We start from the raw sequence: 24,983 nt of genomic DNA, 5'->3' as shown, positions 1-24,983 counted from the left end.
GGGCAGCCAGACGTGCACCAGCCCCTTCGAACCCCGGCCACTGCTGCCCCCCGCGGGCCTGCCCACTCTGGCTGGGTGAGGCCCCAGCTGCCATGGGACAGCTGAGCTCAATTCCCCAGCAGTGCAAGGCTGGGAGAGCTCAGGCAGCTCAGGGCCAGGCAGAGAGGCCAGCCCCGGCCCCGCAGCTTCAGCCCTCGCTAGAAGGGCAGCAGGAAGGAATGGTGCAGCTGATTATGCAGGCCCAGGGAAACGCACAGAGGCTCCCAGGAGGATAAGAGCAATGCAGCAGCCAGGTCTGCACGCTGCTGTCATGACTTACACGCCTGAGCGTCCCGTTCTCACACACTATCACTTCCCCAGACGCCGGCGCTGCCATTGCCACATCGCTCAGCTCGACCCCGACCAGCGCCAGCTGCTCCGAAGCGAAGGCTCAGGCTGAGGACGGAACCGGGCACAGAACCAGCCGTGAGGTGCTCACGCTACTCGGTCAGCAACAGCGCACATGGTGCCGTCCACAAGCATCTCGCCTCAGGCCCTGAATCAGCTGCCAGGGGAAACTCCTGCTCCCGGGGGGAAGATCCCCAGGCATCAGGGCAGCTCCCAGCTGGTACAAAATTCCCACAGATTTGCACCTCACAGATAGGGCTGTGCCTGGGAAACTGGCATCGGCTTGTTACCACCTGGCCACGAAACCCTGAGCGAGTCCTGCCCTCTCCAGGCTGGGGCATTAACACTAGCTCCAGATCCAGTGGGTCCCTGCCAGCAACGTCATGCATCCCCCATGGCCATCTTGCTGCAAACTGGGCTCCAGAAAGCGAGCTCCCTCTCTGCAGGGCACATTTCTGGCCCTTCCAGTTGCAAAGCAACCTTTGAGATAGGACCTACGCACAGCCAGTGCCGGCAAGCAGCCTGAAACAATAGCACTGCCCGGCCTGCACTGGCCTCACTGCGGTCAGCAGGCTGGTAACTCTGAACCCTACAGACAGCAGGCTGGATTTACCTCCCAGCTACTTCCAGGGTTGATTTGATCAGAGAAGACACAGCTAACGGCTGGGCTCTTTTTCTGCCAGAACGCCAGGGAATGGTGCTCTGGCACCTTTTTCCCAGTGCCGCCACTTTAGTGGCGGCTGGGCTGGGCTCCCCGTTCGGGGCAGCAGGTGTGTGGCAACTGAGCCACACAGTTTGGGCGCCGCTTGGTTCTCTGGTCCTGACATGGCTCCTGCACTCCACCCGGGGCCTACACAGCTCCTGCCGCTGCAGCCCAGCGCCTGGCAAGGCCTTGGGGTGCAGTGCAGCACTTGTGGCCTGGCCTGGGAGGACTGGTGCTGCCCCGGAGGCTTGGTGTGACGCCTTCATCCCTGGCTCCATCGGTGGCTCCCGTGAGTTGGGTTGAATTACAGGGTGGGGTGGGCTGGGGTTGCCTGGTTCTGGGGGAGGGGAGGGCATTCATTTAGAGCTGGAGGGACCTGGCACTGGGGAACCAGGAGGGCATTCTGTTGGGGGGCAGGTGCTGGAGATACCTAGCTCTGGGGAACCAGGGGTGTTGCGTTGGGGGAGGAGGGCTTCAGTTCCAAATGCCCTTTTTTCCTAGACAAAACCCACTGGCTAACGGACTCCCCCCCCAAACCCAAACCAGTTCTGCAGAAGCAAGGCCCCTACAAGGACAGCAGCCAAACGCTTGGTTTCTCCGGCACAGGACCTGTTGCACAGCGGGCAGCAAAAACCCTTTTAATTCAGTCAGCGGCAGGGGCCCGTGCGCAACCAGGGCTTTATTTAAACACATCCACCACCCTGTGCTGCTGCTCCAGATCCTGGGGCGCACTCGGCCCATGCCGAGCTCACAGCCAGTGACAGCCACAGGCCTGAGGAGGACTCGGCTCTGGCTGCGTGATCATGTTTGCAAAGGGAAGAAATGCCGGGGGTTCCTGGGTTCAGGGCTCCAGAAGCTGGAGGGAAGACGGCAAGCCATGGTGCAAGGACACTTCAGGGGTCAGAAAGGGCTGCAGCTCCCATGACCCCTCCCCTTGGGGCTGCCTGGCAGGGGGCAGTCACTGGCCCAGCAGCAGGCCTGGCCCTATCTGGCAGCACCCCCCATGCCACGGAAGCTGGGCAGGATTTCTAGCAAGCCCATGACTCTGCTCCCCAGCCTGCCAGCATGCCCGCCCCCCGCAAGGGTGAGGAGCTGAAGGGCTGGGCTGCTCCTCCCCAGAAAAGCAAGTCTGACTGGCACAATGCTCGTTAGCCAGAGCCACCACAGGATGCTCAGCAAGTGGGAGGTTTGAGCCCTTGGCTCCTGCTCCCCCTTTGGCCCTGGAGGGGCAGGTGCTGCTTAACAGAGACGCCAGCAGTGCCCAAGGTGGGGCCTTGAGTGTGTCCCCTGCCCCCAGGTCACCCCCAGCCAGCAGGGGCAGGAGCCTGTTTCCTAGACGAGCACAGTCAGAGCTAAGATGAGATGAAGCCAAGCCAGCAGACGGGCAACCCCTGGTTCCACTGCCCGGCGCCTGGGCTGCACGCCCCCGCCCTTGCCTTGTGGCCTTTGTGCGCCTGTCCCCGCTCCAACCCTGGCCCTCCTGTGTGTTCCATCCTGAGCCCCACGCGGCCAGCGCTTTGGGCCAGGGCTGCCAGGCGGCACACAGGACCCAAGCTGGTGCCGGCCTCTAGGCTCTGCTGCAGGATAAATGCTGAAGCCCCTCGCAATGGCTGGTGACAGATGCCCAGCCCGGGGCTGCCAAGGGCCTCCAGTACAAGCAGCTGCAGGGCTTGGAGGGGAGGTGTTAACAGGTGTTGACGCTGCTCCGTCCTCATTTCCTTCTCCTCCCTGATGACCCCCCACAGACCCCCACTGCCTAGCTGAACTCCAAGGGCTCCACTCTGAGCCAATGGCATTGCCTTCCCTGAGCTTCCTCCACCCGGGGCTGGCGCCCTGGAGAGAGAGTGCTCAGTGGGGCAGCCCCACTGGAGAACTGAGCAGCACGAGCTGTGCCACCCATTGCTGACCCAGGGATCTGCTCCACTGAGGCAGGCGCAGGGGGAGGTCGCGCGCCTCAGGGGCAGTGAGGCAGAAGTGCAGCCTCAGCGGGATCGCGCCGTTCGCCAGGGGCCAGAGAGCACCCGGCCGGCTCCTTGTGCAGCACAAAGGAGCGTTGGCACAGCGCCCAGTCCAGCATGACCCAGCCATAGGCCAGGAACTACCCCGCGCTTGACACTGGTGGCAGAGAAACCTGAGAGGCTCCTGCGCTAGCTGTGGACTAGAGCGCTAGCGGTGAGCCGCTCACCATACCGCCCGGCTTGGCTAGTAGCAGATCTGCACCCTCGGGTCCCTGCACATCCTCTGGCCAAGCAAAACCAGCCACCAGAGCAATCTGGACCTGGGCTCTCCAGCTAAGCAGAAGCTTTGAGAGTATCCGCACCGAGGGCCCTGGAGACCCAGGAGCTTTCCAAATGAAACTGCAACGAAACACGCAGGGATGGACTCACACCTCACCAAAAGGCAGAAGTTTCTGGGGTGCAAGGTGGCAGCTCTTTCCACCTGGCTGAATGGCTTCCAAGTGGAAGAGCAGCACCTTACCAGCCTGGCACTGAGGGGGAAGCGGCCCCCAGATTTTGCACCCCACGCGAGGTGCCAGACACCAGCCCATGCCCTGGTCACGGCTCCCGGTAAGCTGAGCACTCGGGCGGCAGCCCAGCCAGTTAGCAGAGCGCGCGCAGCCGGCAGCGTGTTCCTGTGGGTGCTGCACATCACCAGATGACCTAGTGCACATAAAATTCGTTATGCTCCCAGGTGGCAAAAATTGCACTGCACTGGATGTCTCAGAGTCAGGGTCCCGGTTTCCCACCTCGGCAAACCAGCCCTTAGAGAAGCATCACCAGCACCTAAGGGCGAGTATCGCCACCTGCTGACTCACAAGCAGCACTGTCCCCAACACCAGAGCCCCCTGGAGATTCCCCATTGCATGCTAGCCCGGACTGAGGCTGCCCAGAGACACGGATGTCCGAGGGGCAGCTGCAGAGCCACGAAAGGCAGGAGGCCCGAGGGAGCGGGAATTCAATGCAAACGGCTCTGCGTATTCAATGTGACAGAGCCTGCAGCGTCTCAGAGCTACGGAGCCTTCGCACGTTGCTCCCTCCATGGCCCAGGTCACGATCATGTTGGGCACAGCACATGGCACTGAGCAGTAGAAGGGTGTGTGCTGCCTGGCAGCTGCCGTTTGCAAGAAGTTCAGCTCAACAGCCCCCGTGACATTGGAGCCCGGCTCCTACCCTGGAGGGGACTGCGGCACGTTGGCTCAGCGTTTTAGTTCAGCCAACGTGCGGAAGCATCAGCAGAATGCAGAGCAGGTGGAGCAGCCAGGGAAGCTCTGCTGTGTCAAATGCAGCCAGGCTCAGAACTAACTTCAGGGGGTGACAGAGAGTCGCAGCACGTGAGCCCTTGGAGGAGGACAGCCAGGTGAGAGAGTGAGGGGAGCTCCCTAGATTACATCCCTTCAGCCTGATACCACAGCGCTGCCAACAGCAGCCAAAACTGGAGATTCCCAGTTTATTCTGAGAGCAGCAAGGAAGCCCAGAGAGTTTCAGCATCACCGCTCACTTCCGGCAACCACCATGTCATGAACCAAGAGTGCCAGCCAGCGCGGCTCGGGCAGGGCAGAGAGGCGGAGTCACACCACCAGGATGATGGAAAAGTAACTGAGACCTACACGCCCAAGGCAGCAGGGCCCACACACAGGGTAACAGACCAAAGGGAGCTGAAAAACAGCTGCACAGGATGTGGGCTTGGTTCCGTGAACAAACAGCAGTTTCTCTCTCTGTTCCCAGGGTCTGGTGCAGATAAGTGAGACACAACCCAGGCAGGAGCAGGGCACGTGCTGCTGAGACTGCTACCTGGAGGCTGTTCTCTGGAGCGATAGCAAAGAAAGTCAGACAGACACTTTAATTTTAGCCCCGTCTCATCCTTCTGCCCCTTCCCCTTCCCCCCCACCCCCGAGGCTCCGGCAAGAACCCAGCCCAGGATACAGTGAATGGGGATGCTAGGGAGACCCAGGCCTGCCGAGATGCACACACCAAAGCCTCCCCGGACAATTCTTTTCATTGCAGACTGAGACTACTTGTGTACTGGAGGTTATAGCCTTGCTCAGGCCCTGGCTCGCTGCTCCAGCTGGCCTAGCAGAGAGGTACAACTCATGGACACAACCAGGAACAATCAGCTTCCCAGGAGGCAAATAAACCAAGGGAAGCATCTGTTTGGGACACCGAACAGTGCCCAGCAGCCCCACAAGGGCACTCGTCTCTTGGCAGCAGGCTCACTTTCAATCTGCTGGCTGCTGCACAAAATTACACAGCCTCACTTATGGTGGAGAGAAAGCACAAGAACCCTCTTCCCCACCACTCCCTGCGGGGGACACTTCACCTGCTGCCCTGACATGCTACAGGACTGCAACACAGTGCATGTGCCCCAGCCAGACCACAGACTCTGCCCCTTCATGCAATACAGATCACCCAGCCCCGGCTGTTGGAACAGGCAGGGTGCTTTGTGGAGCAGCCGAGTTTCTGCCTAGATCCATCAGTAGAAAGAAAAGCGACCAAGCAGTAATAATGTCAACTGGCCCATTACTCAGCCCGCAGAGGGCAGGCAGAGCATGCTCAGTCCTGCTCCTCTCCACAGCCTGCTGGCACATCGAGGCAGAATTCCTCAGCTTCTGAGCCACCTCTGAGGCAGAGGCTGGGACCGAAGGGCAGGTGTGGAGCAAGAATCCAGAGCTTCTGCATACAGAACGTGTCTGATGGGGTCATCTCTGGAGTCCCAGTGGAGCATTTGGGGTGTTGGAATCCCAGGGGCCAGCAGCACATACTGAGGAATTTTGGGGTGCATGAGCAGTTGTGTCCCGTGAACATCAGGCTATTAAATACCACCTGCTGCCTCCTGAGAGCCACTCTCAGTCAGCAGCAGCCAGGGTAACTTTGCATGAAGCCATCCCAGCCAAACTGGACATCTGGATCTCTCTCTGTGCACATGGCAGATGCCTGCACTGCCCTGGCTAGAATTCACAGCCCCTAACACCACTAGGAGCTGGGCGGACAGCCTGCCACTCGCCTGAAGGAGATTGGCACTGCACTAATCCAGCATGTTGAGCGCCCTCTGGCAGAGACAGCCGCTACACTGGGCTTTGGCCAGCACTGTTTTGCTCTTACCAAAGCAGGCCTCCAGGACTGCAACAGAGGGCACAGGAGACACCAAGCCCAGCCACCACTCCCTGAATGAGCTGGAGACAGAAGCAATACTGGCATGGGTGTAGACACAGAGGCACACACAGCTGTTTGTTATCAAGTTGCTCCCACCAAGAGCATCACCTACACACAGAGCTGAGAACAGCTGCTTCACCAGCAAACCCAGGCCAGGCCCATCAGCACCAGGCCCCAGTGACTTCCTCGAGAAGTCTCAGCTACCTGAGATATGAACTTCATGGCACTCAGGAACCAAGCGAACCAAGGAGGCTGGCCAGCACCAGCACGAGGCCCCAGTCATTTCACTCCAGCCCCGACACCAGAAAGCACAAAGAGGCCCAAGTAAGACTGTCTCCAAAGGGTTAAGGAATCCTGCTGCAGCCCACAGGCCCAGAGCTGTGGCGGTGGCAGCAGCGTAAGAGGATAATGTAAGCAGGTCTGTGCTGGAGCTGTCAGAGCTGATAACTAGGTCATACATATTAATTCACTGACTTGCTGCAAGGATATTGCAGAGAGGTGCCAACCAAGAGGGGATCTGGAGTTTAAAAACAGGTTATTCTTTAGCTGGGGGAGAGCCAGGGAGGGCGAGAGGGAGAACTCCCTCCCCAGCCCTGCCGGGCTGAGCCCCACCAGGAAGAGTAACTAGAACTGCCAGCTCACAACAGTGCACGCTGCCCGGAAGCGAAGGGAGCAGCCAAGTGAAGCAAAGACAAGCTGCTCACTAGCCTAGCCCTGCCCTCACCTCACGCAAGAGCCCCTGGGCACGGTGACAGTACACTCTGACCCACTCCCCCAAGACACCGGCCTGCTGGGGTGGGGCAGCTGTCCATGCACACCCCACATTTTACAGCTTTGGAGAGCTCGAGCCCCAACTGCTCTCTGCAGTTCAGGTTACTAGGAACGGTGCACCCAAACCCGCGGCACGCCGAGCGCACTGCCCAGGAGAGGGGCCGGGGGCCGGCACAGCCTGCTCCCAGGTGCCCAGCCTCCCTGCTCCCAGGCGATTACAGGGTCTGTTCTCAGAGCGCCTGCAGCTGACTGCAAGCTGCGCCTTCCTCGCTGACACAGCCCCGTCCCAGGCTCCCTCTTGCTGAGCCAACTTTCGCCGCGCCGGGGCGTAAGCAGCGGCCAGTTCAGACCCTCCAGACCCGGCCACCTCAGTGACCGGCGCACACAGCCACAGAGCTGCGGGCACCTGCTCCATGCCCTTTGGAGCGTCCCCCGCGCCCAGCAGTGCCCGGAGGCAGCTGTCACCTGCAGGCACGTGGAGACGGGCCTGCCTGGGGCGGCAGGGCGCGGCGCAGCCCAGCTCTGAATGCCGCCAGCGCCCGGCGTGCGCCTGCCCCCCAGCTCTGCTGTGCCCGAGGAAACGCCCCGGAGCTACGGAGAGGCGCCCGCAGCCGCACGCCGGGCCCAGCTGTGGAGCGGCAGCGCTGGAGCTCAGGCCAGAGACCCCGGCCCGCAGCCGGGTCTGGGAACAGCCCGTGGCACCTGCCCGGCGCGCAGCTGCCCCACGGCCCAGCCACGCGCCCCCCGGCTCTTGCCAAGCCCGGCCCCCCACGCTGGGGAGCGCTGCCCCGGTGCCCGCCCGGGGGGCAGCCGTCACCCCCCGCCCCGCCTCGCCTCGCCTCGCCTCGGGGGCAGCCGCTCACCGCAGTCGCTCTCCTCCTCCATGCTCCCACCGCGGCCGCCCGGCTGCTCTGGCTCGGGCAGCAGCGCCGCGCTCTGCCCCTCCCTCCTGGGGGCGGGGCCACCGCCGGGGCGGGGCCTCTGAAGCCAAGCTGGGAGCGGCCATGGGCTAGTGCCACGTGATGCCGGAAGGGGCGGGGCGGGGCGGAGGGGGGGGCCAACTGGGGGAACCCGTGTGCGCGTGCGCCGACTCCTGACGTCCGTGCGGCTCGGCTCTGTGCCCAGCGGAGGGGGGGAAGGGCGGGGCCAGGACGCCGGGGGCTCTGTGCCCAGCGGGGGGGGAGGGGCGGGGCCAGGACGCCGGGGGCTCTGTGCCCAGCGGGGGTGGAGGGGCGGGGCCAGGACGCCGGGGGCTCTGTGCCCAGCGGGGGGGGGGGTGGAGGGGCGGGGCCAGGACGCCGGGGGCTCTGTGCCCAGCGGGGGGGGGGGTGGAGGGGCGGGGCCAGGACGCCGGGGGCTCTGTGCCCAGCGGGGGGGGAGGGGCGGGGCCAGGACGCCGGGGGCTCTGTGCCCAGCGGGGGGGGGGGTGGAGGGGCGGGGCCAGGACGCCGGGGGCTCTGTGCCCAGCGGGGGGGGGGGGGTGGAGGGGCGGGGCCAGGACGCCGGGGGCTCTGTGCCCAGCTCTGCCTGACCCCGTGTACGACCTCCATGCGGTCACTTCATCGCTGCCCTTGTTCCCCCACCCGCTGGCGGGGAGAAGGCTCAGCCCACGCCTGCCTCTGGCCCGGGCTAGTGAGCGGGGCTCCTGCAGCTCCGTTCTGCTAATGGCCCTCATGTACCCACCCTGTCCGGGCTGTGCCCAGTGAACCCCAGCCCTGCTCGTCAACACTGGGCACCAGGCGCCTGCACCCCCCTTCATGGGCCCTGGCTCTGCACCTCACCTAGTAAGACCCGTAGGAAAAAGTCAACATGGACAGAAACCAGCAGAATCTGGCACCTCTGTGCATAGGCTGTACCTAGAACTCCAGTGGGCCACAGGCCCTGCCAGCCCCGATTTTCCTACCCGCCCCTTTGCTTTCAGGCGCCTACTGGATTTATAAGTAGGAGAGAGGTGGCCCTGTCAGCCTCTATCTTCAAAAACAGCAGGAAGTCCTAGGGCACCTTATAGACTAACAGACATTTTGGAGCATAAGCTTTGGTGGGTAAAGACCCGCTTCATCTGATGAAGCCCAGCTAGCAGCAGCAGTTCTGGGACCACACAGCCAGAAGCGTCCCAGGGTTAGAACCAAACAAACCCTTCAGCAGAGATGGTCACCCAAGCTGGTTAGTTCTGGGCTCTCCCATCCCAGGCCCAAGATGGGCACTGGAGCCCCCAGGGTGCCTCCTTCCATGCACTGCTCCAAGCACCTCAAGCTACTCACTAGGTACAGGACAACACTTTAACAGGCACCCGAGCAAGGAAACAAAAAACCAGACTCTCCAAACTGGTTAGTTTATTGCACCGGCAGCTTGGCAATCTCTGAGGTGCACAATACAGTCATGTACAGGTCAGCTCCAGCTATCTACACATATACATGGAGATTATAGAACCACCCAGCAGCAAACTATACAAGATGGCAGAACAATCTCAGCTGTAAGAGGGCAGCAGGAGAACAGGCCCAGGGGAAGAAGCAGAGCCTCACGCTGGCATTTCTCCCCTGCACTACAGCAGAAGTTTGAAGAGATGCATATCCTGCCTCAAATGCCCATGAAACAGATTTGGCTAGAGCGACACAGCAGCAATAATGAAAAGATGCCCAGACCTCAGCCCCTTGCCCCAGCCCTGCATGGGGGGCAGAGGGTGAGCAGGGTTTTGGAAGACAGTATGTGAGCGCTCTCAGGCAGCGGGGGCAGGAGTGCAAGGCCCTGCCTGTGCACCACTTACAGAAGAGTTTTTTCCTAGGAGCTGCAGCGCAAGGAGGCTAGGCCCAGGGGCGGCAGTGCAGGAGATGTAGCTCCAGCAATGGCAGGCCAAGGAGGATGTGCAGCAGCAGCGGTGGGGTGATGGAGGCAGCCTCTCGCTTAAAGCAGCAGTGCTGCAGAAGACCTCACAGCTCCCCCAGCTGCCACAAGCCCAGCACAGACCTGCTCCCACTGTTCCTGGCCCAGCAGCAGCCCTGTCGGAGGGAGCCTCAGCCCTGTGCGTGGGAGGTAGTAGTGGGAGCAGCCCCATGGAGCAAAAGTCAAGGCATGTGAGCTGGATGCTAGCAGCCCCTCCCTGCAGGGACACACACAACTGGGCCAAACCACTGTGGCAGCAGCCTGGAGGCACTAGGGCTGTGTGCCCACTGGTCAGAGGGGATGGCAGGCTTGGCTAGAAGGGACATTTCCCCAAGAAAGCACCTCGCTGAGCTGGAGGAAGCCAGTCTGAGCCCATCACTGCATCTGGCCAGGGACAGAGGCAGAAGCCGCTGCCGTGGCTGGCTGGTAGGACAGACTGGGGCACAGAAAACTGCAGTAGGTGCAGAGCCCTGTTGGCAGGGCAGAGCAGAGGGGGCTGACAGCCCCAGCACAGCAGCAGCACAGGCCCAAGGCAGGATCACAGCTGGGCACACAGGCAGCTGCTGGTCACCCTGTGGCTGAAGCAATGGGGTAGGACATGCTCTGGCACCCAGGCCCTGAGCAGCCTTTCCTCAGCTACCTGTGGGAGGAGGCAGCAGGGGCCCCGGGAGGTGGAGCACACAGACCAGCCAGGCTGGCCTCCCACCAGCAGCATCAGATCCAGTCTCAACCTTCTCCACTGTCCAAGCTCCGGCTCCCCTGTTTCAGCCCCAGCAGCAGCCCGCTCTCACTGAGGCCAGCCATGCTGGCTGTCTCAGCCCCCTGCCCTCGGCCAGGGCCTGCCATCCTTGGCTCTGGAGAGGCCGCAGCAGAGAGTCAGCAGCAGGCAGGACAGGAGCGACAAGCACAGTGGGGTTCAGCCCCTCCATCCCCAGGAAGCTGTGGGGGGCACCTGACAGTCCACCAGCTCAGAGCCGGTAGCTCAGGCTGGCCACCTTGGCTGGGTGAGTCACCGCCCAAAAGTTGCGCCTGGTCTGCAGTTGCTGGAAGGCGTTGAAGTGTCTCCTTCGCTCCCGCCTGAACTTTCTACTCTTCTTCACCTGAACGGGAGCAGAGCCCAGGTCAGAGCAGTGGGGAGCAGCCTGCAGGTCCCACCTGGCTGCCCCGAAGCACACTGGGGCCAGGCCCCAAGGATGCACAGAACAGGAGGAAGAGGGCCCACGAAGGGAGCCGTTCCCGAGCCCTCTGCCCAGAATCAGGTCCCTGCAAAGAGCCCTCCCAGCTCCTCACCTTGCCGCTGTCAAAGTCCTCATCCCAGTTGTCGGTGACTCTCGCGTTCCGGACCCACGCTGAGTCCCGAATGGCGTCCTGGCTAACGGCAGAGATCTCTCCCTCCCACGACAGCACTGCAAGGCAGAGACCATCAGCACCTTCCCACAGCCCCAGCACATCCCATGACTGCCTGGACAGCTTTGCTGGCACCAGGGCGAGAGACATTCCCAGATACAGATCCCCTGCGCCCGCCCTTCCCCACAGGTGCATGGAGCAGCCTCCAGCAGGCTCTTTGAAACGCCAGGCGAGGAACTCGGGCCCTATAGCAATTGCGGGGGAGGGGCATACTTGGAACCTGGTGGTTACCCTGCACCGTAGCAGTGAGTAGCAGAGCCGGCGGAAGCGCGTGGGAGCAACGGATGACACGACGACCAGGACCATTACCTTCCTTCCCGTACGCTTTATCCAAGGAGTTCCGGAGAAGCTCCTGGACCACGCTGGCTGGCTCCCGGCTCTGCCGTGCTGCGAAAGTGCTGGGCACGCAGCCGCCTTGGCCCTGGCTGTCCCAGATGCACACAGCCACTGCGGAGATCAGGGTAGGGTGAGCACGGAGCTGCAGCTCATCCCAGGAGCTGCACTGAGGGGCCTGTGGCATGAGCGCTAAGGTAGCCCAGCCAGCAAGGGCTTTGCAGGACCTTGGCCTGGCCTCGCCTGGCTGGCAGTGGGTACATCTCCATTGTACAGGCAGAGCTAGACCCCCTCCTCCCCAGCACCCTGGAGATCTGAGCTGCCTCATCAGCCAGGCATAGGGTGCAGCAGCCTTCTCTGCCCCCATAGGAGGGCACCTGGGAGAGCCCAGAGGGCAGAGGCAACGTCACTCCTCAGGTGACAGGCACAGGGTGGGGCCAGGAAGAGGCTGACTGTTTGGTTGTGGACAGAGGGAGAGCTGTCCCTACATCTGGCCAAGGCCCTGGCTAGGACAGCCCGCGCCTGGCAGCGCCAGTGCAGCAGCAGTACCTGGAGTGCTGGCTCGGGCAGGCAGGCCATTCACCACGGCCTGCTCAGGGCTGGGTGGGGTGGCCAGGTGGCTGGGGCTCTCCTTCCGCTTGCTCTTCCGATGCGCGCTCCCGTCATCCTCCGCTTCTGGCCCCGGCTGCGGCTTTGCCCCCCGGAGCGCTCCTGTCTTGGCCGCAGCCTCGCCCTGCCCGGAGAAGCTGCTGGGAATGCAGGCCAGGATCAGAGCCAGGGGCGTACGGCTGCCTCATCCCACGCCCAGCCCTGCCTGAGGCGGCAGCCCAGCAGTTCACCTTTACCCCCGTGGGGCTGAGCTGCCCAGCCCGCACCCTGCAGCTCCTGGCAATGCCTCCTGCACCTCTCACCTGCCCAAGGGAGATGTACCAGGGCTACGATCTTCCTCCAGCTGCCGCATTCTCTTCCTCCTCCTCTTCCGGGGGCTGATGAGCCCAGCGTCCACTTGGCAGCTGGAGTCTGAAGCTGGGTGCCTCTGCTTGTGTTCCAGGTCCCTGAGGTCCAGTCCCTCCCTTGTCCCACTGCCCAACATCCTGGCTGCAGCCCTCTGGCTCTCACCCTCCCCCAGGTACCGCCTCTTCTGGGGGGTGCTGGCGAGCCCAGCTCCCTCGCTGGCACCCATGCCGTAGGCGGTGCGCTCCGTCACCAAGTGCTGCTTTCGGCATCTCTTTTTGGAGGCAGCAGGCAGGGCCTGGCTGGCCCCCGTCTCCTGGCCTTGGTGGGAAGGGCGGGTGGGCTGGGAATCTGGCTGGGGGCTGCAGGCAGGCTTCCGCGGCGGTGATGATATGGGAGCAGACGAGAGCACCCTAGAGGGAACAGACATGCTAACTTGGCCCAGGGCAGCCCCTCAGCTGGTGACCCAGGCGCAGAGCTAGGAAGGAAGAGTTCCCGGCAGGTATCGGTTCACGTGGCACACAGGCACTCCCCCACTGAGGAGAGAGGTTTAGAGTATGCCAGTGGGACAGCCAGCCGGGAACAGGGAACCAAGCACTTCACAGGGCATGAGCACTTGGCCAGGCAGGTATGGCACAGCTGGCATGGCAGGAAGGCCCATGCCTCCAGGGAGGGCACGGACAGGAGCCCCGTGGCTCTGCCAGAGATGCCCAGCAGCCCACAGGTCCAGCCACATGTGGCCCAAGACGCAATTCCTGACAGACCCTGGCCACCTGCTTCCCCAGGCTCCTAGACAAGGGCCAGGCCTGCCCTGGCCAGCCAGGCTCTGGTCTGTGCGCCCCTGCTGACGGCTGGCAGAGGAGGGTTACAGCAGGCCACGCATAGTGCCAGTGGCGGTGCTGGGTGGCCATGTTTCCCTGGCAGACACCAGTGTCCGCCAGTGGCTCGGATGCAGCCCTTCTCCATAGCAGGGAACCAGGCTGACTGGGGCCCACAGAGGCAGCTATGTGGCTCACCTGCACTTGCCGAGAGGCCAGGGAGAGGTGGAGGCAGGGTGGGTGGTGCTCGTGGGGCAGATGTGCGCGGCAAAGGCTGGGCGGGGTGGCACGTGGCCGTCACTTCCGCTCGCCCTCCGGGGGGTGCTGCCCTGCAGTTATCGACACAAATAAAAACTTGGTGGTCTGACGAGAAGTTCCAGCAGCCGAGCAGGAAAACAAAGAGAGGAGCCCAGAGAAAGGAAGGGGGCAGAGGGACAGACAGGGACGGGAGGTGAAGAAGAATCAGAAAAGGGTTTGCAGTTAGAAGACAAAGGAAGCCAGGAAGGAAGGAAATTCAAAACCTAACCCCTAAGGAGGCTGCAGCTGAGCCCCAGGACCGGACAAAGCCTGGACCTGCACAGCACGGGGCTCCCATGAGCGGCTCGGGGGGGGGCTGGGGGTGTGTGTGGCTCCTGTACCCAGCTGCAGCATCCTCCCACAGCAGCCCCGCCTCTGAGCAGCCCAAGGGGCCCAGGTGGCAGTGGACAAGGTCTGGGCCCACTGCAGGGGGGTACCCTGGCAAGTCACTGGGACCCAGCCCCGCCCCCCACTAGACCTGCTCCCTTCTGGGCCTTGCCCAAGGTGAGAGCCTGCCACTGCAGCTCCAGGAGCAGGACAGTAAGTGATGAACAGTGCACTTTGGGCTGGCCAACAAGCCAGACAACCAAGAGGCCCTCCGCCCTGTACCCACAGCAATGGCTCCGTGCTGCCCTGCTGGGACCTACCCACACGCCCACTAGCGTAGCTCCCCAGGTACAGCCCCGGACCCACCTTCTTGGCAGAAAGGGCCAGCTTCTTGGCAGGCGGGGGCGACGTGGTGCTGCTCACATCCAGGGCAGTGCCAGCCAGCAGCAGGGCTTTGAACTTCACCCCCTGGGGGTCCTCGGAGTTGGGCAGCTTGGCCTCCTGTGCAGCGGGCAAGGCTGGGCCACGCTCTGGCTCTGGAGAGGTGCATAAGCTGTTGGCTCTGCCCTTTGGCTGCTGAGCACTGCTGGCCATGTGTGCAGGGCTGGAGGAGCAGCTGCTGCTGCTGCTGCTGCTGCTGGAGTCCTGCTGCTGTGACTCGGGGCTTGGCACCACTGGCTCCACGAGTGGCTGGGGTAAGGTGAGCACCCCCTTGCTCTCCCAAGAGCTCTGCTTGGAGACCTCAGCTTTGGCCCGGCTCTCTTCCCCAGGGTCACTGAAGCCCTGGGATGTAGCAAGCGGCTTCTTCTGCCTCCTGGTCAGCTCGTCTGAGAGCGCAGCTGCCAAGTGCGTGGCCCCGGCTGCCAGCCTGGGTGAGGGGAAGCCAGCCAGGGCCTTAGCCTGAGCAGTCCCGTTCTGCAGCTTGGGCCCTGCTCCAAACACACCCTGGGCCACAGGGATCCTGGCCTCTTCCGCCACTGGCAGTCTCTTCCCTGGTGCCCCAGCAGGTCTCTAGGCAAGGGCAAGCAAAGGCATGGAGTTAGCTCAGGGGTCCCTGGATCACCTGCTAAGCCCAGATGGCCAGAGGACACAGCCAGACACACCCTGGATCCCAGCTGGGGAGGCACATTCTGGGCCATGCAGCCTGCTGGCACCCACCCAGATGCGTTCACTAGCAGCGCCGAGAACCTCAGAGGAGCATATACTGCTCACGCAGCAGCTGCGTCCTGCCTGCTGACCCTCCCTGCAGCATCCTGGACCCCAGCCAGGCCCTCCCCCCGGCTCCGCAGCAAGCCCGGACACTCACCTTGTCAGCCAGCGGGGAGGACGGCAGCCCGTTGGCCACCAGCTTCTTGACTGGGTCAGAGAGGAGGCCAGGTCGGCCAGGCGGGGCAGGGCTTGTCTTGGCCAAGGGCCCCTCAGGGCTCTTCCTAGAGCTGGGGATTCTGGCCAAGGGCAGAGAGGGTCATCAGCGAAGCCACATGGGCAGTGGCTTGGGGCAGGGCCACCGCCCACAAGGAACCTCACAGAGAACCCCAGTCAGCCCCAGCTGTCCCTGCTAGGCACGTGCCTCCAGCCCTCCCAGGGAACCAGCACTCCCAGGCAGCCTGGGACTCTGGGGCTGCGCCCAAGGACGACTCACGCACCTTAAATAGAACAGCACGTAGGCTTGCTGGTTGAGGACGACCTTGATGTTGCTGGAGTGGACCAGGGAGTCGTTCATCTGGTACCACTGCCCGTTACTAGCCTGGGGACGAGAGCGCAACAGAGACAGCAGAGTGTGTCCAGGGTGCCAGGAATCATGCCCCCTGCCCTGAGCTCTGGTCTGCCAGACCTGGGGCAGAACCCCCAGCACCCTCTGACAGTGCTAGGGTAAAAGCAGGGAGCAGGCTAGGACGCCCCTAGGGACAGAGGGAGCGGGGGTCAGACAGCACAGCACAGCACAGCCCAGCCAGGCTCCCAGGGCACACAGGTTCAACAGCACCGCCCCCCAGAACTCACCTTCACATAGCAGTAGTAGTGGCCAGCATGGCAGCTGTACCCCGAATGCACCAGCACTGCGTACAAGCCGTACATGACTGGTTCCCCATTGCTCTGAGACATGTAGGGACGAATGTTCAGGAACTCGGGGTACCCCACGTCCTGCAGAAGACACGGAGCATCAGCGAGCCCGGCCAAGCACACGGATCTCTGGCCATGCTGCTGCAGGGTCCCTTCGGAAGGAGGCGCCAGCACCAGCTAGCCAAGCTGCCCCACAAGAGGCCAAAGGCTGCAGGCCAGGGCTGACGTGCAGGGGATCAGGTGCGACGCCCGCGTCAGCCATGCCCTTTCCAGCCCTGCTCCAGGGACGGCCAGCCTGGCACCCACCTTGGTGATTTTACCTCCGCTGAAGTTGGCGAAGCGCTTGAGAGACAGCGTGAGGACGTTGGAGGCCCGGTGGATGGAGAAGCGCTTGGTGGCTGGCACCTTCCTCTTGCATCTGCACAGAGAGGAGGGGTGAGCTCGCACCATCCCGCTGCTCCTGCGGGCACAGGCAGCCTCCCCCACGCCACACAGCCCTTTGCTCAGCGAGGGGCAGCCTGGGACGACTCCTGTGCCTGGCAGGGGCCAACAGGCGCCCCAGCTGCATGCCAGATGGGAGTGGAGCTCCCTTTGGGCTGGCAGGAGGGAGTCCGGAGGGAAGAGGCTGCAGCTCACAGAGCAGCCCCGGGCGGGAGGTGACTCACTTTGCACACATGTAGGCGTTCTCCCCGCTCAGCGTGTCCGCCCTCACGAACAGCTCCAGCGCGCGCACAATATTTGCCGCTTGCTGCAAGGGCAACAGGAAGTCAGTGGGCTGCCCCAGCCGGGGGCACGAGGCTGGCACCCTGCTCCCTGCACTCACAGGGGTAACTGGCCCCTTTGGCACACCAGTGCCAACCCCCCTCACCCAGCCAATGGCTCAGAGAGCGACTGCAGACGGCCAGGCCAGAACAGCAGGCAGACGGCACAGCTGCGGGGAGCAGCACCTCTGCGAGTGGCCTCACTGAATGTGGCTCCAACCTCGACCCAGGCCTGCACCCGCCACCCGCACGTACCCTGATCTCCAGAGCCACGTCCAGGAAGGGGTCGTAGGTATCGGAGACACTTTTGCACACTGAGCACTTCACTGCAAGGGAAACAAAAGCAATGATCCAACTGCGCTACAGGGCAGACCCCAGGGGCCGCCGGCATCACGGCACATCTGCAAGGGCCACCTCCTCTCCCGGGATCTGGGGCCAGGAAGCAGGACAGCAGACCCAGGCCCTCTGCTCATTCTGGCCACCCACCCAGCAGCACTGTTGGTGCAAGGGCTGAGGCTAGGTAGCCCTGCCCCAGGCAGTGCTGTGGAGAGGCCTACAGCCCCCCGGGTGGCAGCAAGCTCTCTGCACCGCCCCAAGTACGGAGGCCAGAGCCCCGGGGGATGAATGTAACATTTCCCCCCCACCTCCCAGCACCTCAGGATGGGGCCCCAGGGACTGGAGGAGCCCCAGGAGGAGTCACGGTGCCTCACAGTTTCACTCACCACGCGACCGCAGGTAACCACCAAAGATCTGATGAACCAGAGTCGTCGCCTGAGTCTGACGATCCAACCTACAAGGCAAGCAGCCAATCTCACACTGTCTCTTCCAAGCCACAGCCAGATCCAAGACGGCTTCCGGCTGGGCGGCCTGGTGGCCCACACTGAAAAATCCGCTGGACTGGCCAACAGCAGCTCTGACACCTCGGCATTAATGCAGTGACGTGCTGGGGCCACAGGGCCGCACCCAGCCTCCCGAGGGCTGCCAAGAACAGGCCAAAACACAGCCCGTGGCCACCAGCTTCCCCCAGTCACCCAGCAAGCGCTATCACCTTGATGCCTGGCACAGGTACTGGCAGCAGGAGAGCTGCGCCCTGTCCCTGGAAGCAGGGCTTGGGTCTGCTGTCACGGGATACTCAGTGGAACACAAAGGGCTAGGAGCGAGGGCGAGGGCGAGAGCCGGGGTCTGAACCTAGGACTCAGCCCTGTTAGCAGCAGTCCACGTGTCTGGATTTGCTAGTGACCACCGGCGGCCCCCGTGCTCCTGACCAGGGACACCAGCCCTGCACACTTGGAGGAAGGAGGCAGTGACAGGCAGGTTCGCTCCAGCCCAGAGACCTGCATGCCAGGGAGCTGCTAAGTAACAAGACGCATGGGGTGGAGCAGACTGGACCCTGGTGCGTCAAGGCACAGGTCCCTTTCCTGGAGCGGCTGCAGGGCTGAGGCACCAGCAGCTCCTGCCCGGCCACAGTACAACACGCCCTACAGCGGCCACAGATCACCCCATCTGCTCCTGGCCGCAGCCCTGGGCTCTGCAGAGGCACCACCTACTTGGTGTACCCATTCAGACAGGCTTTTTGCATGGCATCGATGGTGTAGCGCAGAAACTCATGTGCATCCTCCTGGCTGCCAAAGCGGAAGTGTCGTGCGATCTCTGCAAGAAGTGGGCAGCCAATCACCCAGCTGGCCAACCCTCAGTCCACAAGGGGCTGGGAAAGGAGCCCCTCCTGCCAACGGAGCACTGCTACCTGCAGCCCAGACCATCAGTCCAGCTGCATAGTCCCAGGACTGCAGAGGAAGGGACACCCTAACCTGGGCTAGCGAGCCACATGACCAGCTCAGGAACCACTGCTTTAATGAGCCCCTGGAAGCAGGTGGCAGGAGATTTGACACTGCACTCAGGCAGAGAAAGCCCCAGGCGTACCCATCCCATCCCCTCACCCAGCAGGCCCAGGCAAAGTGCTCATGCCCTTACTTTTGAGATCTCTGATGAAGGACACCGGCTTGATCGCATTGCCGCTGTTGGCAAAAGCCTGGATCATGTGATTCTGCATGACGCACAGCATGCAAAAGCCTCCTTGGTGACCTGCAGCAGGGGAGGGGAGAGAAAGGGAATTAGGCAGGAGCCACACTCTGGAAATGCAGAGCCCACCCAGCACCCTCGCCTCTAACAGACAGCGGCTGGGCACCCAGCTCTAGCAGCAAGTTCCCAGCCACTGAGGCTCCGGGGGGAGGTGAGCAGCCTCCGGGAGGCCAGCACTCACAACGGAGGCCATTAACCCAAAGGCCGGAGCTGTCTGCCTTCATTGCAGAGTTACCCCAGGCAAGCAGCACGCACCCGAGCTGCAGGGCTACCCTAGCCTGGGCACGATGCCCAAGTCACTGGCCCAGCGCTCACCTGGGGGAGGCCCTAGGGCTCCTGGGGGCACAGCCATAGGCTTCCGGGCTCCACTAAGCTGACCCGCATTAAGTGTCTTCCCCAGTGAGCTGTGGAGAACTTGCCCATCCTGCTGGATATGTTGGTAAGGCCCTGGAGGCCCACCAGCACCCAACTGACAGCCTGCACCCTTCCAGCCAAGTTGCCATGCAGCTCCCTGGCTCTAGCCAACAGCCTACCTCCCCGGCAATCCCACCTTCAGGGTGCATGGCTCAGAGCTCTGCGTGGATGGGGCCAGAGAAAGAGCCAGACTAACTGCAGGGAGGACACAGCTTTGGAGCCGCGAGCCCCTGCTCCCACACGAGCCACCACGGGACCTCTTCAGAGCAGCTGCTCCTCATGTGGCAGTGGCCCAACTCAACGGCCACATGCACCTGGGCAGCATGCTCCCTTCCAGACAATTCCCACATGGCCCACCCCCTGCAGCCAGTGGCACCTGCCCTCCAGTCCCAGTGCCTCATTTGAGCTGCACCCGCCCCAGCCCAGGAGCCTGCAGAGGCAGGAGCTGCAGCTGTGCACTGCTCTCCAGAGGGCCGGCAGAGCGCACAGTGACAGCTCGCCTTCTTCCCAGCTGCACCTGACAGGCCACCCAGCTCCCTGCAGCAGACAGGGCTGAGATCCGGCACGGCAGCTGGAACAAAGCAAGCACAGATCTCCCCAGAGCAGAGAGCAAAGGACCAGCGTGAGCCAGGGAGGGAGCGGGGGACAGACGGGAAGGGAATGAACCAAAGGCGCCCAGAGCGTGCGGCAGCAGGCCCAGTGTGAAAACCTAGGCGGGTCAAGCAGAGATGGGCGATTCCCCCCACCTCACATTGGGGGAAGAGAAGCCCAGGGAGCGGACCAGGTGCAGCAACAATGGGTGATGGCATCTGGCCTGCCTCATGCTGGAGCTTAGACCAGGCAGCTCCCCTCTGGTCTAGGGGGGATTCAAGCACAGGCCTCCCCGCCAGCCAGCACTCTGACCCAGGGGTCACAGCCACTGCTCAGGGACATCACCCTGGGAAGCCGCCGCTTCAGCCCGGCTTCTGCCCCCAGCTCAGTCCCAGCGCCCTGTGCCACTCACAGTTGCGGCTGTGCTCCTTGGACAGCAGGTGGTTCGCCAGCGGCGGGGTGTAAGTCAGACACTGCACAGTGGCGTTCAGGAAGCAGGTGTTGCCCAGGTTGTGGAGTCCTGCTCCAACCCTGTACACCCGCTCCCACCTCATGGACAGGCGCTCCGCTGGGAAGAGAACTTTCTGGGGAGCTGGGACGCCATCCCCAGAGCCCCCCAGGGCTCGGTCACCGCCTGCGAGAGAAGCCACAGCCCGTGTCACCGCGCGGGAGGCGGGGGCGTCGGGCTGACCAGGCCCGGCACAACCTGGCGCTCCAGCGCAGCAGTCCGGCCGGCCGAACCCCCAAGCGGAGCGCCGCTAAAGCCAGCGGGCGATTTCCCCCGCAGCGCCTCGGGAGGGCGGACTAACCCCCCGGCTGCGGGGAGCCGCTGCACCCTGGCGCCGCAGAGCCGGTGCCGCCCGGCCGTCGGCGAGAGATGCCAAACGCTTCAACCGCCCACACCCAGGGAAGGGGGCAGCGCCCAGCCCGCCGCCCGCCGCGCGCACCTGGCTTCCTGGCGGGGGCCTCCTCGGCGCTCTTCGGGCGCCCGGCGCTCGCCGCCCTGGGGCTCAGCAGGACGTACTTGCCCTTCAGGGTCTCCAGCGGGCAGGAGACGCTCCTGCTCGCCGGCTCGAACTCGATCTTCTGCAGCAGGACCCTCCTGGCCGAAGCGGCCAGCAGCTTGCCCAGCTCCCCATCGCCGGCGGCGGCGTCCCTGCGGCCCGGCTTGAGGGCCTCCTTCAGCTTGTCCACGATGGGCATGGCGGGCGCGCCGGGCGGGCGGGCGGCGGCGTCCCCACAGGGGCTGCCGGAGAGCGCCCTGCAGCCGCCCCGCCGCGGCGCCAGCTCCGAGGGAGGCCTCGGCCGCCGGGAGGCTGGGGGACCGCAGGGCCCCGAGGCGCTGCCCCAGAGCCACGGGCCGGCTCGGGCGCTCCCCGCCGGCACACGGCCGCGCAAAGGCGGACCGGACCGGACCGGACCGGACCGAGCCCGCCCCGCGGCGCTCCCCTCGCCCCCGGCCCGCCCCGGCTCACCGGGCTCCCGCCGCCCGAGGCCCCGAGCCCAGCCCCGCTCCGGCCTCCCGCACCATCCGGGCCTCGCGCGCCAGCCCGCCCCGCACGTGTCTGCGCCTTAAAGGGGAGGAAGCGGCGTCTGCGTGAGACCCTCCGACACGCGGCGCCTCCCCCTTAAGGGGCGGGACTGCGCAGGCGCCTCGCCGTGACGTAACCCCGCCCCACCCCCGGCCGCCGCCGCCGCCTCGCTGCCCTCCAGCCCCGCCCCCGGCGCGCCGCGCTGTGGCAGGGCGGCCCCTGGCGCCCCTCCGCGGCACTGCAGCTGCCGGCTGCACGTGGCGGTCCCGCGCGGTGTCAGCCCCGCTGCAGCCCCCGGCACCGCGCTGGCCCCGGGCGCCCCTCGGCCGCTTGTCCCCCGCCGCGCTCCGCCCGTGCACCGGCCCGGCGCCTGCCCAGCGCAGCGGGAGCCCCGCTCAGAGCCCGCGCGCGGCTGGTGCTTCCTGCACGCCTGAGGGAGTCAGTAGCCTGGTGAGCCCGAGCCCCGAGCCCGGCCGGTGCCCCCGCAGCCCGCTGGCCTGGGGGCTTTCTGCTGTAGGCCCAGCCCCCCTGCTCCATGCTGGCCTCGGGAGCGTGTCCCTGCCCCGCACACCCACGCTGCAGCAACGGAGCAGCCTGCCCCCCACCGCAGCAAACCCGCTCGCCAGGGCCCCGAGGTCACGCACGGAAGGGTGCAGTGCCTGGATCTCTGTTTTTTCCAGGCATTCTGCCCCTGCGGGCTTCGGCCCATGATTCAACTTGGGAGCTGCAGAGTAGGCCTGTGATTTCCAAAGGGGTCCGTGCCTCCATTGCACTGGCTGCAGAACTCCTGTAATAGGACAGGCTTTCTGGGCACAGCTGGAGAAATCAAACCAGGGCACCTTCGCTTAAATCCAGGCCACTTACAGCCCCAGGCGGGGATTACCCGCCACAACAGCACCTCTGCCAGCCCCACTGGTCAGCCAGAGCCATAGAGGCAAACCCACAGACCGCCCAGCTGCTATACCCACCCAGACCAACAACCCCCAAAATCAGGTGAGAGGTTCTTAAACCTATTTCACCCAATCCACACAGATTCTGCCAGGCCCCAAAGGGTCCAGTCACAGGCCCCGGTCAATATATACTTGGATCTTGCCCAAAATACAACACGCTTGTGCCCAGCTCCTTCAGATCTAAACATCTAAAGGTTTATTAACAAAAAAGAAAGAACAGGGTTAGAGAGAAAAAATGGTTAAAATGATACCTTACATTCATCAATCACAGCTATTGATGCAGCCAGCGGTGTTACATGCTGCACCTTGAACCTCTTTGCAAGCATCCTTTTGAGGGAAGGGTTTGTAGTCTGGACAGGCTTAACTCATGAGGACAGAAGTACAAAGAACATCCCTGCCAGGGCCCATCTTATATTTTCTCATATGTGGATGGAAAATTCCATTCTTCTGCCATCGGTCTTGGCTCACCCCCTGATCTGGTGGGTCACTGTGCTGTGTTGCCATTTGTCACAGCTCCAGAAGGAAAGTCCCACTGTTATAAAATGTGTATTGGCCGTCTGGGCCTTCACTTGGTTTATTATCCGCCTCCCCCTCTGAATCTTGCCTGAAACATTTCTAATACAGCTATAGAGCTAAAATCTAAAATGTTGTATACAAACACAGCTTCAGGGCATTATCAGCTTTCACTGGACACCTCACAGGGCCCCCTTGGCACAGTATTTGGTGCGCACAGACATACTGGAAACATAAATGGCTTCCACAGCCGATATAAAACTCACTCACATCACAAGTCCTCAGATGAAAACTGGCTGAAAACCAGAACCTGAAGCTATGTGCAACTACCCATAGGGAGACTTGAACTGGGGAGCTCTGGAGTTTAGAGCAGGTAACTCTACAGGTTGAGCAAAAACCATCTGCCACTCAGTTTAGGCTGTAGCATGTGAAGTGAAGTGGTCTAGGTGCCACTCATTGGGCCCGTGAATCACACCCCTAGGTGTGTGGGTTACATATGGGCTGGCACTGCACCCTCCCCCAGCTCCTCTTTTTCCTCCTGCCTGGACTTGGCCAAGAAGAAACTAGTCTGCAGGGATCTGGCTTAGACTAGTCCAAAACAGGCACCTGCAAGAGGGCTCAGGCCGGGGCCCCTGCCTGTGAGGCCCCGCTTCTTCCAAATACAAGTAGCTAGAAACAAAAAGGTTTTAAAACATCAAGCAAGCAATTGTGACAGTTTCAGACCTTTTCAGCAGACAAAATGCATCCAAGATAAACACCTGCCTTGAAATTCAACAAGACCTACCTGCAACTTCTGAAATAGGCTGAATACCAGGAAAGGCAGTAGGCCAGTGCTTTGCCGGTATCCCCCACACTGCTGCATCTCTGATAGGGACAAAGAAGATTGTAGCATGGTGGATGTGGAACTTTTAGCCTTAAGCCCTTTGTCAGATGAACCATGTTTGGCTTTCGCATCATGGAGAAGGAGACTGGCATTAGGAAGGAATGGCAGAGAACAGAACCAAGAACCACAGATGTAAATTAAAAAAGCCAATCAAGCATCCTTCATATACTTGGCAGAGAGAGAGAGAGAGAGGGGAGTTATTTTTTGTGAGGCTCACCTGTCACGCTTGCCAAACAGCAAGGCTGTTGTTGTTCTCTAAGGCCTTGGGGCCAAACCAGCAAGAGGCAAATGTATGATACGTCCCATCTCCAAATCCAGCTTCTGAAGACTTGTGCATTTTGCAGAAGGGGAGTGGATGGGAAGGGGGAAAGATACAAGCTAACGACTAACGGGAAAATGGGGAAGGGATTCAACCCTCTGCAGACCTCCTCGACACCTGTCTCACTTCACGCTGAATGCTCCCAAGGCAGAAACGTGGTTTTTAACAAAACAAAGTGTAATTATACTACCTAACAAGAAAAGTAAAAAGTTACAGCACAGGAATGATACAGCTGATGCTAAAACAAACTGAAACATTAAAATCAAAGAGAATCAGCAGAGACAGGAGTAAATGTCACGTATGATATAACCATACAGTAAGCAAATGGTAAGCTGGGACAGATCTCCTGCAACTTGCTGCAGGCCAGGGCATAGCTTCGAGAGAAGACCAGGGTGAAGCCAGCTACAACAAGGGCAACTGGCCAGAGCAGTTTACTCCAATAGCCAGATCCAACGATGTGCTAAGAGGGAATGGAAAGGGGACCATGCAAGGCAAAATACACCACTCAGCAACTCAGAAATGGTACTTGAACACAGAAGTGAAGACAGGAAAGAGGCTAATGTGAGAACGGCTGACAAAATTAAAGGCATTTGCTCCCTAGCACCAGTGTCACTTGCATCAGCATTGTTTGCATGGCAGTGTGTACAAGAGTTCTTGGTTTCCAGCCTCCTGAGTCACTTGCCCGGAAGTTTCTCCTTTAGCACGCGAGAGCACTTTGTCACAGGGTGACGCTGATACACGGTATTGCCCAGATTTACAGGGTGCAATCTCGCTTACAGATAGGAGCTTTCATAAACGGAGAGTCAGGGTATTATTGAGTTAGGCTCTGTCACAGGTAAAAGCTCCTGAGCCT

The 24,983-nt window shown here is 62.1% G+C and overlaps 2 protein-coding genes across 3 annotated transcripts in view; both read right to left on the bottom strand.

Moving 5' to 3' along the window:
* CYTH1 (cytohesin 1) overlaps nt 1-7,904 on the bottom strand; it is a 34,513-nt gene extending 26,609 nt beyond the window's left edge. Inside the window, exon 1 of the mRNA XM_075014519.1 lies at nt 7,875-7,904. Within this exon, the coding sequence (XP_074870620.1) occupies nt 7,875-7,896 (22 nt within the window). The 5' untranslated portion in view covers nt 7,897-7,904. The remainder of the gene's footprint in view (nt 1-7,874) is intronic.
* Nucleotides 7,905-9,331: 1,427 nt separating this feature from the next.
* Nucleotides 9,332-21,423, bottom strand: USP36 (ubiquitin specific peptidase 36). Of its 2 annotated transcripts, none has more exons than XM_075014640.1 (18): nt 20,881-21,423; nt 20,346-20,567; nt 18,821-18,931; nt 18,397-18,499; nt 17,572-17,639; nt 17,105-17,175; nt 16,754-16,836; nt 16,395-16,506; nt 16,029-16,169; nt 15,674-15,774; nt 15,334-15,472; nt 14,394-15,038; nt 13,602-13,732; nt 12,543-12,998; nt 12,181-12,380; nt 11,608-11,745; nt 11,182-11,297; nt 9,332-10,991 (listed from the first exon to the last, which is right to left on the bottom strand). In XM_075014640.1, exons 1-18 carry the CDS (start codon nt 21,134-21,136, stop codon nt 10,860-10,862), a joined length of 3,225 nt encoding a protein of 1,074 aa, XP_074870741.1. In that variant the 5' UTR covers nt 21,137-21,423; the 3' UTR covers nt 9,332-10,859. The 2 variants fall into 2 exon arrangements, with proteins under 2 accessions (XP_074870741.1, XP_074870742.1); XM_075014641.1 differs by having other exon boundaries at nt 12,181-12,377.
* Between the last annotated feature and the right edge of the window lie 3,560 nt (nt 21,424-24,983).

This window comes from Carettochelys insculpta, chromosome 20, assembly GCF_033958435.1.
Source record: "Carettochelys insculpta isolate YL-2023 chromosome 20, ASM3395843v1, whole genome shotgun sequence".
Classification (NCBI taxonomy): Eukaryota; Metazoa; Chordata; order Testudines; family Carettochelyidae; genus Carettochelys; species Carettochelys insculpta.
The sequence above is the reverse complement of the archived record's forward strand: the minus strand, read 5'-3'. Positions and strand labels throughout refer to the sequence as shown.

Coding starts and splice junctions, on each gene's coding strand:
- USP36 (XM_075014640.1), bottom strand. CDS start 21,136: ATGCCCATCGTGGACAAGCTGAAGGAGGCCCTCAAGCCGGGCCGCAGG. Junction 16,507..16,753: donor AACGCCTACATGTGTGCAAA/GTGAGTCACCTC, acceptor CTCTCTGTGCAG/ATGCAAGAGGAAGGTGCCAG. Junction 15,039..15,333: donor CCTCCCCGCTGGCTGACAAG/GTGAGTGTCCGG, acceptor GCCCTTGCCTAG/AGACCTGCTGGGGCACCAGG.